The 13,766-nt window shown below is 45.0% G+C and overlaps 1 protein-coding gene across 4 annotated transcripts in view; it reads left to right on the plus strand.

Moving 5' to 3' along the window:
- Positions 1-13,766, plus strand: part of AP2A2 (adaptor related protein complex 2 subunit alpha 2) — a 270,817-nt gene that overhangs the window by 140,314 nt on the left and 116,737 nt on the right. For all 4 annotated transcript variants that reach the window (XM_077459935.1, XM_077459943.1, XM_077459951.1 and 1 more), the window contains exon 3: positions 7,865-8,007. In XM_077459935.1, coding sequence (XP_077316061.1) covers positions 7,865-8,007 — 143 coding nt within the window. The remainder of the gene's footprint in view (positions 1-7,864; positions 8,008-13,766) is intronic.

The following is a 13,766-nucleotide window of genomic DNA, read 5'->3' on the forward strand; positions in this document are numbered from 1 at the left end:
TTTTTCCTCCGTCACACTTTTTTGGAGCGGGTCGGATGTCAGTGGACTTGTCACCGCTGACATCCGACGCTCCATAGACCTCTATGGAGCATCCATTCAGGTCCGCCTGAAAAACTGACGTTGATTCCAATGGAGGTCGCCTCCAAGTCGGATCTCAATCTATACGGAGGTGACTCTCACAGAATTATAAGCTCTCAAGGGGGAACTCCATGCCAAATTTATAAAAAAAAAAAAAAAAAAAAAATTGGTGTGGGTTTCCCCCTCCGAGAGCATACCAGGCCCTTAGGCAGGGCTCGACAAAACCCGGACGCCAGGTCGCATTTGCGACTAGAATTAGCGACCTGGAGCAGCACAGCTGGGGGTATCCTGTCTCCACGGACCCCCCCCCCCCCCCCGGCGCGGCAGTTGAGCCCCCGGCTTTGAGGCCTTCTACGATCCTATGGTTCCTTCTGGGATCTGGCGCCCTCTTGTGGTGGCCGTTGGAATTACAACCAGCAATGCTAATGGAGCTTCCCCTGCCTGCCAGCCTATCTCCTTCCCTTTTACTCGGAACCCCTAAACATTCTATATATATTTTTTTTTCTAACACCCTAGAGAATAAAATGGTGGTCGTTGCAATACTGTCTGTCACACCGTATTTGCACAGCGGACTTGCAAGCGCACTTTTTTTGGGGAAAATGTATTTAATAAAAAAAATAGAATAAGACAACAGTAAAGTTAGCCCAATTTTTTTTTATATTGTGAAAGATAATGTTACGTTGAGTAAATCGATACCCAACATGTCATGCTTCAAAATTGCGCCCGCTCATGGAATGGCAACAAACTTTTACCCTTTAAAATCTCCATAGGCGACGTTTAAAAAATTCTACAGGTTGCATGTTTTAAGTTACAGAGGAGGTCTGGGGCTAGAATTATTGCTCTCTCTACCGATCGCAGCGATACCTCACATGTGTGGTTTGAACACCGCTTTCTCATATGCGTTCGCTTCTGCACACAAGCTTGGCGGGACAGGGCGCGTTTTAAAATATATATATATTTTTTTATCTTATTTTAACTTTTATTTAAATTTTTTTCACTGTTCTTTTAAAAAAAATAAATGTGTGTCCCTTCTATTCCTATTACAAGGAATGTAAAAATCCCTTGTAATAGAAAAAAGCATGACAGGTCCTCTTGTATATGAGATCTGTGGTCAGAGAGACCTCACATCTCATATTTACACTAAAATGCAATTTAAAAAAAAATTGTCATTTGAAAAAAATTTAAAAAATTTCCCTCTAAGAGCTATGGGCAATGACTTGGAGACAGGTGGGGGGCTGGGGGCGCATCTTCCCCTCACTCGTCTCCATGTCAGGCCAGGGACAGGTCCGGATCGCCGTCACGGACCTGGTTCCTAATTTTTTTAGCTGGCTCCTAGATTCCAAGCAAATTTTGTCAACCCCTGCCCTTAGGTCTGGTATGGATTTTAAGGAGAACCACCTACGCCAAAAAAACAGTGTGGGGGTCCCCCTCAGATCCATACCAGACCTTTATCCGAGCACGCTACCCAGCCGGCCAGGAAAGGGGGTGGGGACGAGCGAGCGATTTTTTTTTTTTTTTTTTTTTTTTTTTTTTTTTTTTCCGCTAGTAAAAGCTAGCAGAAGATAGCGGAAGAGTCCTGCGAGAAGACCCCTGGAGCTGTGCAATAAACTATTTTAACCCTTGTGTGTTGTGTTTTTTTTTACATTTTTTTTTTTTCCCCCACAGGTGAATGGGTAGGGGTACTCTGGTGGGCTGTGACAGGTACTCGGGTACTCTGGTGGGCTGTGACAGGTACTCGGGTACTCTGGTGGGCTGTGACAGGTACTCGGGTACTCTGGTGGGCTGTGACTGGTACTCGGGTACTCTGGTGGGCTGTGACTGGTACTCGGGTACTCTGGTGGGCTGTGACTGGTACTCGGGTACTCTGGTGGGCTGTGACTGGTACTCGGGTACTCTGGTGGGCTGTGACTGGTACTCGGGTACTCTGGTGGGCTGTGACTGGTACTCGGGTACTCTGGTGGGCTGTGACTGGTACTCGGGTACTCTGGTGGGCTGTGACAGTATCGGGGATATCAGCCTCTCGACTGCCTCAGCCGTCAGGTTCAAGGGGGAAACCCCAGGGACAGCACCAAGGTCAGAAAAGATCTTGGGGAAAGAAGCTCACCAAACAGAGTACTAAAGCCTCCTTATGAAGGGGCGCCCCAGCTCGCTCGGGTGGGGAGATGGCTCCTGCAATTTTCAAAGATCTGGCAGGAGCAATGTCAGGACAAATAGGTGGCTTCTACGTGTGTCTCTAGGTTACAAACTTGAGTTTTGCCATCTCCCCTGTTTCTAAGGTCAGGGGTTCCCAAGGACCCAGAACAGAAGGCTCTCCTCCTAGCACTGGACCATCTGCTAGCCAAGGCAGCCATATCAGAGGTTCCCTTAGAGCAGGGATCTCAAACTGGTGGCCCTCCAGCTGTTGCGAAACTACAAGTCCCATCATGCCTCTGCCTGTAGGAGTCATGCTTGTAACTGTCAACCTTGCAATGCCTCATGGGACTTGTAGTTTTGTAACTGCTGGAGGGCCATCAGTTTGAGACCCCTGCCTTAAAGGAACAGGGCACGGGTTTTTATTCAAACCTCTTTACGGTCCCGAAACGGGTAAGGCCTATTTTAAATCTCGGAGATCTAAATCGGCACTGGTGCATCCGATCCTTTCGCATGGAATCAATTTGGTCTGTAGTAGCCATCTTCCAAGGAGGAGAATTTTTGGCTTCAATTGATATCAAGGATGCCTATCTTCATATGCCAATATTTTACGCTCACCAGAGGTTTGTACGCTTTGAAGTAGAAAACCATCACTTTCCGTTAGTGGCCCTGCCATTCGGTCTAGCCACACCTCCTCGAGTATTCTCAAAAATTCTGGCTCCTGCTTTAGCCAGGTTAAGGGCTCGGGGCATAATGGTCCTAGCCTATTTGGACAACCTACTCTTAGTAGATCATTCGGTTTCCAGGTTAGACCACGATCTGGTGACAATGGTAAACTACCTTGAATCTCTAGGCTGGGTTCTCGACCTAGAAAAGTTGTCCTTAAGGCCATCAAGGAGAGTACAGTATCTGGGATTAATCATAGATACCAGGCAGGGAAAGGTATTTCTACCTCCAAAGATAATCAGTTCCATTGTAGAACTAATTCACCTCATCAAGGCAAAGAAAAAGCCTTCAATTCGGTTGTGCATGAGATTGGGGAAGATGGTAGCCCCCTTCGAGGCCGTGTCTTACGCACAGTTTCATTCAAGATTACTACAAAGCGCAATCCTGTCAGCCTGGAACAAAAAGGTTCAGGCCTTAGATTTTCCAATTCGGCTTGCTCCCGAAGTACGTCGGAGCCTGAATTGGTGGCTGATGTCCAGCAACCTTCAAAAGGGAAGGACATGTCAGCCTTCCACCTGGAAGGTAGTAACCACAGATGCCAGTCTTTCAGGCTGGGGAGCGGTCCTGGAAGATTATTCTGTCCATGGAAGGTGGTCCAGGTTGGAAAGGACCTTGCCTAGCAATATTTTGGAAATTCGGGCAATCCATCTGGCTTTAAGAGCCTTGGACGGTGGCCAGACTGAAGGGCTGTCCTGTCAGGTTTCAGTCTGACAACACCGCGGCTGTGTCTTACATCAATCACCGGGGGGCACGAGGAGTCATGCAGCCCAGAGAGGTGAATCACGTTTTTATCTTGTGCAGAACACAACATTCCTTGCCTATCGGCAGTGTTCATTCCTGGGATAGAGAATTTGCAGGCGGACTACTTGAGCCGCCAACAACTGTTTCCAGGAGAGTGGTCTCTTCACCCCGACCTTTATCTTGCAATATGTCAGAGATGGGGTACTCTGGACACGGACCTGTTCGTGTCCAGATTCAACAAGTCGACAACTTTGTGTCGAGGACAAGGGATCCGCTAGCTTGCCGAACAGACACATTAGTCTTAGTCAATTTTCTCTGATCTATGCATTTCCTCCAGTTCTGCTACTTCCGCGTCTTCGCAGGATCAGGCAGGAACAAAGGGAGGTGATTCTCGTGTCCCAGAAGGCCTTGGTTCACCGAGATCTTAAGGATGTCAGTAGGAGTTCCCTGGACTCGGCCGGACCTTCTTTCACCGGGTTCGGTATTCTATCCTACCTTACGGAAGCTAAATTTGATGGTCTGGCTTTTGAGACCCACATCCTAAAGGGGTTGTGCGTTATCTCCTTCAGTCATATCTACTTTCATTAATGCCAGGAAGCCAACTTCCAGGATCATCTACTATAGTCTGGAAGGCATATGTTGCCTAGTGCCGATCCAGGGGTTGGCACCCCAGGAAATATGTTATAGGTAGAATTCTTGAATTCCTACAGATGGGATTAGAGATGAAACTGGCCCTGAATACCATCAAGGGCCAGATCTCGGCCTTGTCAGTGTTATTTCAGCGGCCTTTAGCTTCTCACTCTTTAGTGTGTAGTTTTGTGCAGGGGGTAACGTGGATCAGTCCTCCGATCAGGACACCCCAAAATCCTTGGGATTTGAACTTGGTCCTGTCAGCTTTACAAAAGCAGCCTTTTGAACCCTTATGGGAGATTCCCTTGGTTCTGTTGACCAGAAAGATGGATAGTATTTCTGGTTGTCATTTCTTCTGCCAAAGAGTTTCTGAACTAGCAGCTCTATCCTGCCAATGGTAGTGACAGGGTTTCACTTAAACCAAGATATTGTTCTTCTTCCTCCTTTCTTCCCAGAGCCTCAATCTAGGGAAGGGAGGTTGCTACATTCCCTTGATGTAGTAAGGGCGGTCAGAGTGTATTTAAAGACGACCGCTCGGGTTCGTAAGACAGATATTTTGTTTTATTCTGCCGGATGGTCCAAAGAGGACAGACAGCATCTAGATCCACTATTGCCAAGTGGATTAGTCAAGTCATTGTGCAGGATTATGGTTTAAAGAGGAAGATTCCCCCTTTTTCATATTAAGGCACACTCTACCAGGGCGATTAGTACCTCCTGGGTGGTGGATCATCAGGCCTCTGCGGCTCAGATCTGTAAAGCCGCGACATGGTCTTCAGTCCATACATTTACCAGGTTTTATCAAATCAATGTTAAGGGTCAGGAGGATTCTGCCTTTGGGCGCAGTATAAGTCCCCTGACTTCCTTTTTTGTTGTCCCCCCCCCTTCAGTTGCCATTGCTATGGGACATCCCACATAGTAAGTACTACGGCTCTTTGTCCCCTGATGTAAGAAAAGAAAATAGGATTTTTAAAAGGCTTACCTGTAAAATCCTTTTCTTTTATGTACATCAGGGGACACAGAGGTCCCTCCCTTCTCCTTATATACTTTGATTGCTTGGCTACAAAACTGAGGATGCCCAGTAGTGGGAGGGGTTATATGGGGGAAGTTCACACCTTAACCACTTGCCGACCGCCGCACGACGATATACGTCGGCAGAATGGCACGGGCAGGCATATGGGCGTATATATAAGTCCCTGCCTTCCCGCGGGTGGGGGGCCCGATCGGGCCCCCCCCCCCCGGTGCCTGCGGCGGTCGGTATTCGTTCGGGAGCGATCCGGGATGAGGGGGCGGCCATTCATTCATGGCCACCCCCTCGCGATCGCTCCCGACGAATAGAAATGCTCCGTGACATCACTTCCTCTCCTGTAATGTAAACACAGGAGAGGAAGTGATGTAATCTCTCCTCCGTGTCGGTATTTTTCGTTCCGGCACCGAGGAGAGAGGATCGGTGAGTTGCACCAACACACCACACGTACAGTAGAACATGCCAGGCACACTCACACCCCCCCTTTACCCCCCGATCACTCCCCCAATTACCCCTGCCCCCCCCAGTCACAGTGACACCAATTGCATTTTTTTTTTTTTTTTTGCATTGGTGTCATTTGTGACTGTAATAACTGTTAGGGAAGTTAGGATTAGCCCCCTTTAGTTCTAAGGTACCCCCCTAACCCCACCAATAAAGGTTTAACCCCGTGATCACCCCCCGTCGCCAGTGTCACTAAGGCTGGGTTCACATTGCAGCGGTTTGAGAGCGGATGTGATTTGCACCGCACTGCAGTGCAAATCACATCCGATCTCTGTGCGATTCGAGTTCAGCCATACAGATAGTATGGCTGAATTCGTGTCACACCCGCCGCAAACTCGCACGGGACCCTTTTTTTTGGTCCGCAGCAGAATCGGATCGCATGGGTGTTCACACCATGCGATCCGAGTTTGCAGATCACACTGCGATATGCGAACTGATCTGGGGGTGTCATTAACATTTCACTGACACTCCCAGCAGTTCGCATAGGGCAGTGTGAACTGCCGCCAGGAGGCATGCGATGCAGGAACCCGCCGCGGATTTGTGGCGTTCCTGTATCGCTCCAGTGTGAACCCAGCCTAATAAGTGATCGTTTTTCTGATCGCTGTATTAGTGTCACAGGTGACGCTAGTTAGGCAGGTAGGTATTTAGGTTCGCCGCAGCTTTTTATAGCGCCAGGGACCCCCATATACTACCGCATAAAGCCCCCTGATTGCCCCCTAGTTAACCCTTTCACCAGTGATCACCATATAACGGTTACAGGTGACGCTGGTTGGTTAGTTATTTTTTTTTATAGTTTCGGGGCACCCGCCATTTATTACCTAGTCTCACTAGTGTACCCCTAAATTTAGGGGTGTCTACTTTCCAAAATGGGGTCATTTGGGGGGCGTTTGTGCCATCTTGGCATTTTATGGCCTTCAAAACTGTAACGCCCTTAGAAAGCCTGAAGGCGGTGCTTGGTTTTCGGGGCCCCGTACGCGGCTAGGCTCCCAAAAAGTCCCACACATGTGGTATCCCCGTACTCAGGAGAAGCAGCAGAATTTATTTTTGGGTGTCATTTCACATATGCCCATAGCATGTGTGAGCAATATATCATTTAGTGACAACTTTGTGTAAAAAAAAAAAAAAAAAAAAAAAAAATAAATTTTTTTTTTGTCATTATTCAATCGCTTGAGGCAAAAAAATAAAATATTCAATGGGCTCAACATGCCACTTATCAATTTCCTTAGGGGGTCTACTTTCCAAAATGGGGTAATTTGGGGGGTTTTTGTACTGCCCTGCCATTTTTAGCACCTCAAGAAATGAGATAGGCAGTCGTAAACTAAAAGCTGCGTAAATTCCAGAAAACATCTTAGTTTGTAGATGTGACAACTTTTGCGCAAACCAATAAATATACAGTTATTGACTTTTTTTTTTACCAAAGACATGTGGCTGAATACATTTTGGCCTAAATGTATGACTAAAATTGAGTTTACTGGATTTTTCTAATAACAAAGTAGAAAATATCATTTTTTTTTTTCAAAATTTGCGGTCTTTTTCCATTTATATCGCAAAAAATAAAAATCGCAGAGGCAATCAAATACCATCAAAAGAAAGCTCTATTTGTGGGAAGAAAAGGACGCAAATTTTGTTTGGGTGCAACATTGCATGACCGCGCAATTACCAGTTAAAGCAGCGCAGTGCCAAATTGTAAAAAGACCTCTGGTCATTTACCAGCAAAATGGTCCGGTCTGAAAGTGGTTAAGGGGCGTGACAGTGTCCAGTACCTGATGAGCTGATATAACCCACGTAGTAAGTACTAGGGCTCTGTGTCCCCTGATGTACATCAAATAAAAGGATTTTTACAGGTAAGCTGTTTTAAAAATCCTATTTTTCCTGTAACTGAAGCAGAGTTTTTTGTGTGTGTATGTTTTATATTTTAAAACTAGAGATCTTCATTGTGCATACTTGGTGGATCTTTGTAATGCAAATGTAAATATTCTGAATTGATGTCCTTCTTTTTTTTTTTTTTTTTTTTTGTTTCCCTCCCATCCACAGGAGATAAAGCTTTGGATGGCTACAGCAAGAAGAAATATGTGTGCAAGCTGCTTTTTATCTTCTTACTTGGCCATGACATTGACTTTGGCCACATGGAGGCGGTGAATCTGCTCAGTTCCAACAAATACACAGAGAAGCAGATTGTGAGTCAGACTTTTTAATATCTTTTTATAGCGCCTTGATTTTTATTCAGTTCCTAGCATGTGAACTGATGTGCATCTGAGAGGTCCTGTGGTAGGTAAATAAAACTGACAAAAAAAAAAAATTATATAAAAACTGTCATGAGTGCAATAGAGGGCTACCACTGCTGATCTCAGAATTAATGTGCGCGTTTAACATCCCATATTTTCTGTAGTGTTATCAGCCTTAACCCAAATCACCTCTGACATACAGAACCCCATTCCTTGTCCCCTTGGAGATGGGGAGAGCGAATGGTGTTCTGTAGTCCTAACTTCTTTGACAATGGTACTCTTCTATAGATACTGACCAGTGAGGAGGCTGGTGACAGGAGATGGAATGTGCCAACTGTCTGGCTGTGCAGTGTAGGAAATGTGTATAAATCACAAGATGGTCTATAAAGAATCCCTTTGTAGAACATGTATAAAACTCAGCATGAACTATATACAGATTTTAAAAAATTCCATTGTGGGTAAAAGGGCAATCTATGCGTTTTTGGGTTTTTGCCTGGAGCCCTGCTTTAAGTTCAGGACAAAACGGCTATCGAACAGCCACAATCTATTTGTATGATAGCTGAACCATATAACATGTTTGGGGGAGGGCAATTTGCACTGCTGATATATCTTAGGCAAGGTTTCTGGAATAATTATCTCTATTTAGCATTAAGGCCTCATGCACACTGGACTTTTTTAGTAACATTATAAAAATGGCAGTAGCATTGCGGTGAGTTTTTCAGCGTTTTTGCCATAGCGTTTATTAGCGTTTGAGTGTTTATCAGCTTTTTAGTTGTTTTTTACAGCTGAAAAACGCCTCAGCCAAAAACAGTTAACAGCCTAATTGTGCATGGACACATAGGATAACATGCTGGAGAGTTTGACTGTATAAAAACATCTGAAGCCAAAAACAGCAGCTGTTAACATGTCCAGTGTGCATATGAGGCCTTAGGCTGTAGTAGCTTTAGCGTGTTCCCCCTGCACACTGTATGAAATGTCTGCTCTAATTTTCATTAAAGTTGTTTGTTATTAATGCCACATGTTAGTCACATAGACATATAGTTTAGAAGAGGCTTGTTGTGCTGAAACTCATTGCAGAAGTGTTCCAGAATTAGAGGTCGACCGATATATCGGCCGATATTTGGCGTTTTTTAATTAATCGGCATCGGCCGATGTGCTGTTAAAAATATTCAGCGCGACTTGCAAATGACTTCAGTAATAGAAGTCAGTGCAAGTTGCCTGGAGACTTGAGTGAAGCAACTTGTCTTCTCTCTGGGCAGTCTGCCAAGAAAAGATCAAAAAGATACAATGTTTACACTTGAATGAATGAACTCATCTCAGTGTGTAGAGTTCTCAGTTTAACCATTTAAAGACTAAATCTTTTTTGACACTTGATGCTTACAAATAAAAATCCTGTATTTTCTGCTAGAAATTCACTTAGAACCCCCAAAACTTATATATATTTTTTTTAGCAGAGATCCTAGGGAATAAAATAGCGGTTGTTGCAATATTTTATGTCACACGGTATTTGCGCAGCGGTCTTTCAAACTCAATTTTTTTGGGAAAAATACACAGATTTAAAAAAAAAAAAAACAGTAAAGTTAGCCCATTTTTTTTTTTTTCATCCAAAAGTTTTGATTACCTGTTTTTGTGTAATATATATATATATATATATATATATATATATATATATATATATATATATATATATATATATATAAAATATATATTTTTTATATATATATTTACATTCTAAATTTATACATACAAGTGAACGGTTTGGATGTTTGTTTTGTTTAATAAATGTAAGAAATTTTCTGTATCACTTAAGGCTGCTTTCACACTGGATCGAGCAGGCGTTGATGGTAAAACACTGCCAGTTTTAGCGGCGCTTTACCGTCATTTTAGCGGGGCACTTATAATCCAGCTAGCGGCCCAGGGAGGGGTTAAATGTGCCCGTGAAGCGCCACTGCCAAATCACATTGCAGGTGCTTCGGCAGCGGTGCCCATTCGTTTCAATGGGCAGGAGTGGTGGAGGAGCGGTATACACCACTTGAAAGATGCTGCTTGCAGGACTTTTTTTTTAACGTCCTGCCAGCGCATCTCCTCAGTGTGAAAGCACTCTGGGCTTCCACAGAGACTGCAGGGGAGCCGTTTTGCAGGCACTTTACAGGCGCTATTTTAAAGCGCCTGAAAAACGCCCCAGTGGGAAAGGTGTCTAACTGTTAGATTTTATGAGATGAAGGGGAAAAAATAATCGGCCTAACATATCGGCCCAAAAAAAATCGGCATCATATATCGGCCATCGGCCGTGGCTATTTCTAAATATCGGTATCCGCATCGGCCAGAGAAAAACCCATATTGGTCGACCTCTATCCAGAATGCTGACATTTTTGAAGGTGTGGACAGAAGAGGATTTGTAATTGGTTTTAACCAGTGTTTTCTGTGAGGGGATTGCCACTTGTTTGAATTCAGAACCATTTTCTTTGTCTCATGGGCTTTTGTCTGGTTGTCCCACTGAGCTCGCTTGGCCAATTTGAATCAATTTTATTGAATGGCATGACCCAGCTGAGCCTCTCCTGTGTTTTTTTTTTTTTTTTTTTTTTTTTCTCTCCATCACTTGTGCCAGTGATCCCTTGAGATGTTTTCTTCTGGACTCTTGGCTCCCCTCAGTGAGGATCACAAGTGGTTTTATTGTTAACCCCTCCTCCTGCCCTGCAGTATATTTGTAGTACTCCTAGGATTTCTCTCACACTTCTACCATGGGAGATCATAAGCAAATTGGGGGGGGGGGGTTGCTTTTGGCCTTGGATATCTTGGTAATTCATGTTCAGCTAACATGGGTTGCCCCTCAATCCCTCCCCCAGAGTCTGATCTTTCTTTTGCAGCACCTGCAGTTACTTATTCAGATGTCTAAGATGGGGACAGTCGTGTGATGGAATCTGAGGACTTGGGCTTAGAAGATATGCTAGCATTCTGGCTAAGGACGCTAATTCATTCCACATTGATACAGTACGCCTTGACTTTGCGCTACCTGTGTCGATCTTGCTAAAGGTCGAAAGCCGGGTTCTCTAAAAATGCCTTGGCTAGAACTTTCCCTTTACGCTAACTGCTAAAGTCTGTTTAGTGCTGGAGGGAGAGAGGCTTTTGGATTACTGTTGCAACCTGTTCACTGTCCCCAAAGGGTGGCATCCTCCCCATTCTCAGGGCCGGTTTACACCAGAATGTGCGTGTTTAGTTTTTGACAGCTGATTCATTTCAATAGGCCGCCAAACGTATGGAAACGCACACAAAGTATGACACGTACGACTTTTAAAAATCATGCCGGTATTGTGCTATTATGCAGTTTGGTTGTAGCAGATCCATTGCGTTTGTTAGCTGCGTTTTGGGGTGCCATTAACAATTGATGCCATCCGCGCATATAACAAGGGCAGTGCGTTTCTGTACAGTTAGTTGAGCACGCCTTTCCCGCACCACCTTATGGTGTAAACAGGCCCTTAATCTGAAGATTCTCAACTGATTTATTTGGGTTCAAAATTACCTATGGACTCTGCCCTGTCTGTCATGGTTTTCCTTCATCCTGGGGATTTTCTGGTTGCTGTCGACAAGGTTGTGTACTTTCAGATCCCTTATTTTCCCAATGCATCAATATCTGCTTTTTGCTTTGGGTGGATGCATGACTTTGCCAATTTGTGGCTTTCTAACTTTTGATCCAACCACTGCACCCGGAGTCTTTACCAAAGTGCTAGCCCCTCTTCTTGTTCTGCTTCACTTTCAAGGCATACCCATTGTGGGTTGTCTTGGGCAATTTTCTTCACCCAAAGCAGTTGGTGAAGCCTCTGCCAGTGTCCTTTGGGACTGTTCAGAACCTGCAGATGTTCAGGTGGATTCTAAATCTCCAGAAAACAGGGCTGGAATGGTCTCATACCTTGGCTTATCTGCACATGGTCCTTCCCAAGGTCTTCCCTCCAATGGAAAAACTCTAGCCTCCTCTGTCCATAGATTTGACAGTCCGGGAGACAGCCATCCTTTAGCTTTTGCATAAAGGTTTTGGGACTGATGGTGGCCTCTTGAGATAGTCTCATAAGCTCAATATCATTCCAGACTGTTGCAACTCAAAATACTGGCAGTGTGGGACAGGCAGGCTCAGTTGCTGGATCACTGCATCTGCCTCCCAAAACCAGGCTTGCACTGGCCTGGTGGATAACCAGTCCAGCACGCTGTCAAGACTCGGGATTTGGTAACTGTGGGAAGCTTGTCTCTTGATCATTATGTTAAAGCTTAGGGTGATTTGGTTGTCCCTTCAGCACCGGACTGCTCCATCTCTGGGTTCATATAATTAGGATTCAGTGAGACCGTGTCATGGCAGTGGCTTACATTAACAGTGAGAAACCAAAACTTGCGTGCCACAAAAGTGTATTTGATTCTTCCTTTGGTGAAAAGGCATGCACATTCTGAGCATGAAGCTTTAGGAGATGGTCTTCCTCCATTCCTCCATTATTAGTGTCTCAACTCCTCCAAAGAGCGCCTTCTTCATGAAACTTTTTTTTTTTTTTTTTTTTTTTAGACCTCTTGGGGGTGGCGGGTGGGGGGGCCTGGCCCGTGAGAAAGGGACGCAGTACCTAAACCGTAGCTACTTTTGTAGGATCCATATATACAGGCAGACTGGTATTTGGACCATATCTGGCTCCTTGCAGATTTTATGGGCCCTCCCAAACAAATCGTCTTATCTCCAGGACCAGTTTACCACCTTGCATCCTAAGTCGCTGGCTTTTAACTGCTTGGCTCTTGAAAAATCGGACAGTTATCCATAGACCCTTTAAGACCAGAAAGTTGACTTATTACAAGGCTCTCATGGATGGAGACTGGAAGGTGTATTTCTCGTGATGTGAGTCATAGCATTCCATCTAAGATGGTACTCTGGGAGACAAGTCCTACAAACATGTCATACTTGCCTCCTCTGTGCAGTTAGTACTGCACAGAGCAGCCTGGATCCACCCCTTCTGGGGTCCCTCTTCTGTGCTCCTGGCCCCTCCCTCCTATCGAGTGCCCCCTCCCCAGCAGCTTTCTATGGGATCACTTGAGCAGAGTCAGAGCTCTGTGTATCCATTACACTACACTACAAAGATTAAATAAGCATATTACAAACCAGAGGATTTGGGTAAGAACAATATTCCTCCAGATTACATGAATCTACAACCTGATCACTTGTCTCCAAGGGATCGGCCTTCTAGGTCAGTAAGCAAAGCTTACACAGTGGATAGCATCCCATACTCTGGCTTGCAAGCATAGGTGTTCTGCATATTGACTTTATTAACCACTTACGGTCCGCACGCCGCAGTTTTTTATCGGTGCTAGCTGCCATAACCCCAGTGTCTTCTTCAGTGGGCTGTCCACTTCCAGATAAAAGTGGTCTCTGCCAATTTGCCGCAAGACCACTTTTTTGGTGCCCTCCGCCACTTATCGGCGCTGTCGGTAGCGATGGAGATGCTCGGATCCTTTTCCTGGCTTGGTATAGAGATGAGTAAGGGGAAGATGGCCCCCACCCGTCCTCCATATCATTGCAGGGCAGAAGCGATATCAAAACTTCACTTCCGCCCCATAGCACTTAAAGGGCCATTTTTTTTTTCTTTTTTTTTCTTTCAAATGACAAATACATTTTTTTATTGCATTTTAGTGTAAATGAGATATGAGGTCTTTTTGACCCCAGATCTCATATTTAAGAGGTCCTG

This window comes from Lithobates pipiens, unplaced genomic scaffold (genome assembly GCF_037356315.1).
Source record: "Lithobates pipiens isolate NorthernLeopardFrog02 unplaced genomic scaffold, aLitPip1_a1.2 Scaffold_10, whole genome shotgun sequence".
In the NCBI taxonomy this organism is placed as follows: domain Eukaryota; kingdom Metazoa; phylum Chordata; class Amphibia; order Anura; family Ranidae; genus Lithobates; species Lithobates pipiens.